The 1400-nt window shown below is 33.1% G+C and overlaps 1 protein-coding gene and 1 long non-coding RNA gene across 2 annotated transcripts; both read left to right on the plus strand.

The window, feature by feature from the left end:
• The first annotated feature begins 15 nt into the window (after window positions 1-15).
• LOC109592950 (uncharacterized) lies at window positions 16-482 on the plus strand. The gene is made up of 2 exons (XM_020008248.1): window positions 16-164; window positions 265-482. The coding sequence occupies exons 1-2, from the start codon at window positions 32-34 to the stop codon at window positions 465-467; spliced, it is 336 nt and encodes a 111-aa protein (XP_019863807.1). The 5' UTR covers window positions 16-31; the 3' UTR covers window positions 468-482.
• A 668-nt stretch (window positions 483-1150) lies between these two features.
• Window positions 1151-1304, plus strand: LOC109592951 (uncharacterized). Its single transcript, XR_002190649.1, has 2 exons — window positions 1151-1225; window positions 1266-1304. It is a non-coding gene; the product is annotated as an uncharacterized LOC109592951 (long non-coding RNA).
• Window positions 1305-1400: the final 96 nt, after the last annotated feature.

The following is a 1400-nucleotide window of genomic DNA, read 5'->3' on the forward strand; positions in this document are numbered from 1 at the left end:
CTCATATTTGCTCACACACACACAGCACAGTATGAATGAAAGGATTGCTGGATCTCCCAGTAAAAGAGTGTCCAAAATATTCTCATTCAGAACTGAAGACCAGACCACACCCATGGGCAAGAGGAGACGCAGGAAAGACGATAATGAAGAAGATGATGATGAAAGTAAGATACATGTACATAATTATGCATGTACATGTAACATGTATCTTAATGTATATTAATGTACATTAACACATGTTATTCATTTTTATTTATTCTTTAGTTGTTCTTCCTTCTGATCCTCTAACCACTGATGGCCCCACCCTCCAGCACCTTGGAAACAAGAGACCACGCCCACCAAGACGTAATCAAAATCATCCGGCAGGTCTAAAGAAGGCAGTGGAGACAGGACCTTCCTCAATATGGGACCTTCCAGCCAGTGATGACACTGATAATAACAGCACTCCAGTAGAGACTAAAAAGTAAAATTTATAACTGTGCATATGCATACTTAGCCACGGCCACAACTATATTAGCCACGTCCAGTCTAATAAATAATTGGAAAATAGAGAGCTTTTATAAGAACATGTAAAGAGTGCAAATTTTCTTTTTCTGAAATCACCCTCGATTTTTTATTACATTCTCTGATACAAACTGCTGTCCTTGTGCTAATAAAAATTTTGTGTTAATCTGACTTAAATTTTTCAAGATATATGGCCATTAAAAAAAATCAGCCATTTTTTGAAAAAACCCCTGTACTATAGCCCATGATTTTCTCCAAAAATGGCTCCAAAATCAGCCCAAATTTTTATTACATTTTCTGATACATATTGATGTCCTTATGCTGTGTAGAAAGTTTGAGCTGATTCCGACTTTAATTTTTCAAGTTGCTGCAGCCATTTTAAGAAAATGCCAAAATTCTTAAAAATACCCTGTACTATAGCCCATGGTTTTTTCAAAAAATGGCTCCGAAATCACCCCAAATTTTTATTACATTTTCTGATACATATTGATGTCCTTGTGCTGTATAGAAAGTTTGAGCTGATTCCGACTACAATTTTTTGAGTTACGGCCATTTTAAGAAAATGCCAAAATTCTGAAAAATACCCTGTACTATTATTATTATTATTATTATTAGTAAACTTTACAATACATACTATAAAATGTGACAAAAAGAAAAGAAACAAAAAAGAGATGTATCGAAGGCAAACACAGTAACAAGACTGGCCACCTAAAATTACATAGTAAATAATAATGCTAGAACATAAATAAATACATGAACAGAAAAACATTTAGACACAATTGAAACAAGGACAACAAAAATGAAACGAACAAATTAAAGAAGAATCAAAGTTATTTACAAAGTAATCAGTAAAAGAGTGTGTTTAACATAAGTTTAGATTTATCTAAAGAATTATT

Source organism: Amphimedon queenslandica, unplaced genomic scaffold (assembly GCF_000090795.2).
Source record: "Amphimedon queenslandica unplaced genomic scaffold, v1.1 AMPQUscaffold_3389_Cont24615, whole genome shotgun sequence".
Classification (NCBI taxonomy): Eukaryota; Metazoa; Porifera; class Demospongiae; order Haplosclerida; family Niphatidae; genus Amphimedon; species Amphimedon queenslandica.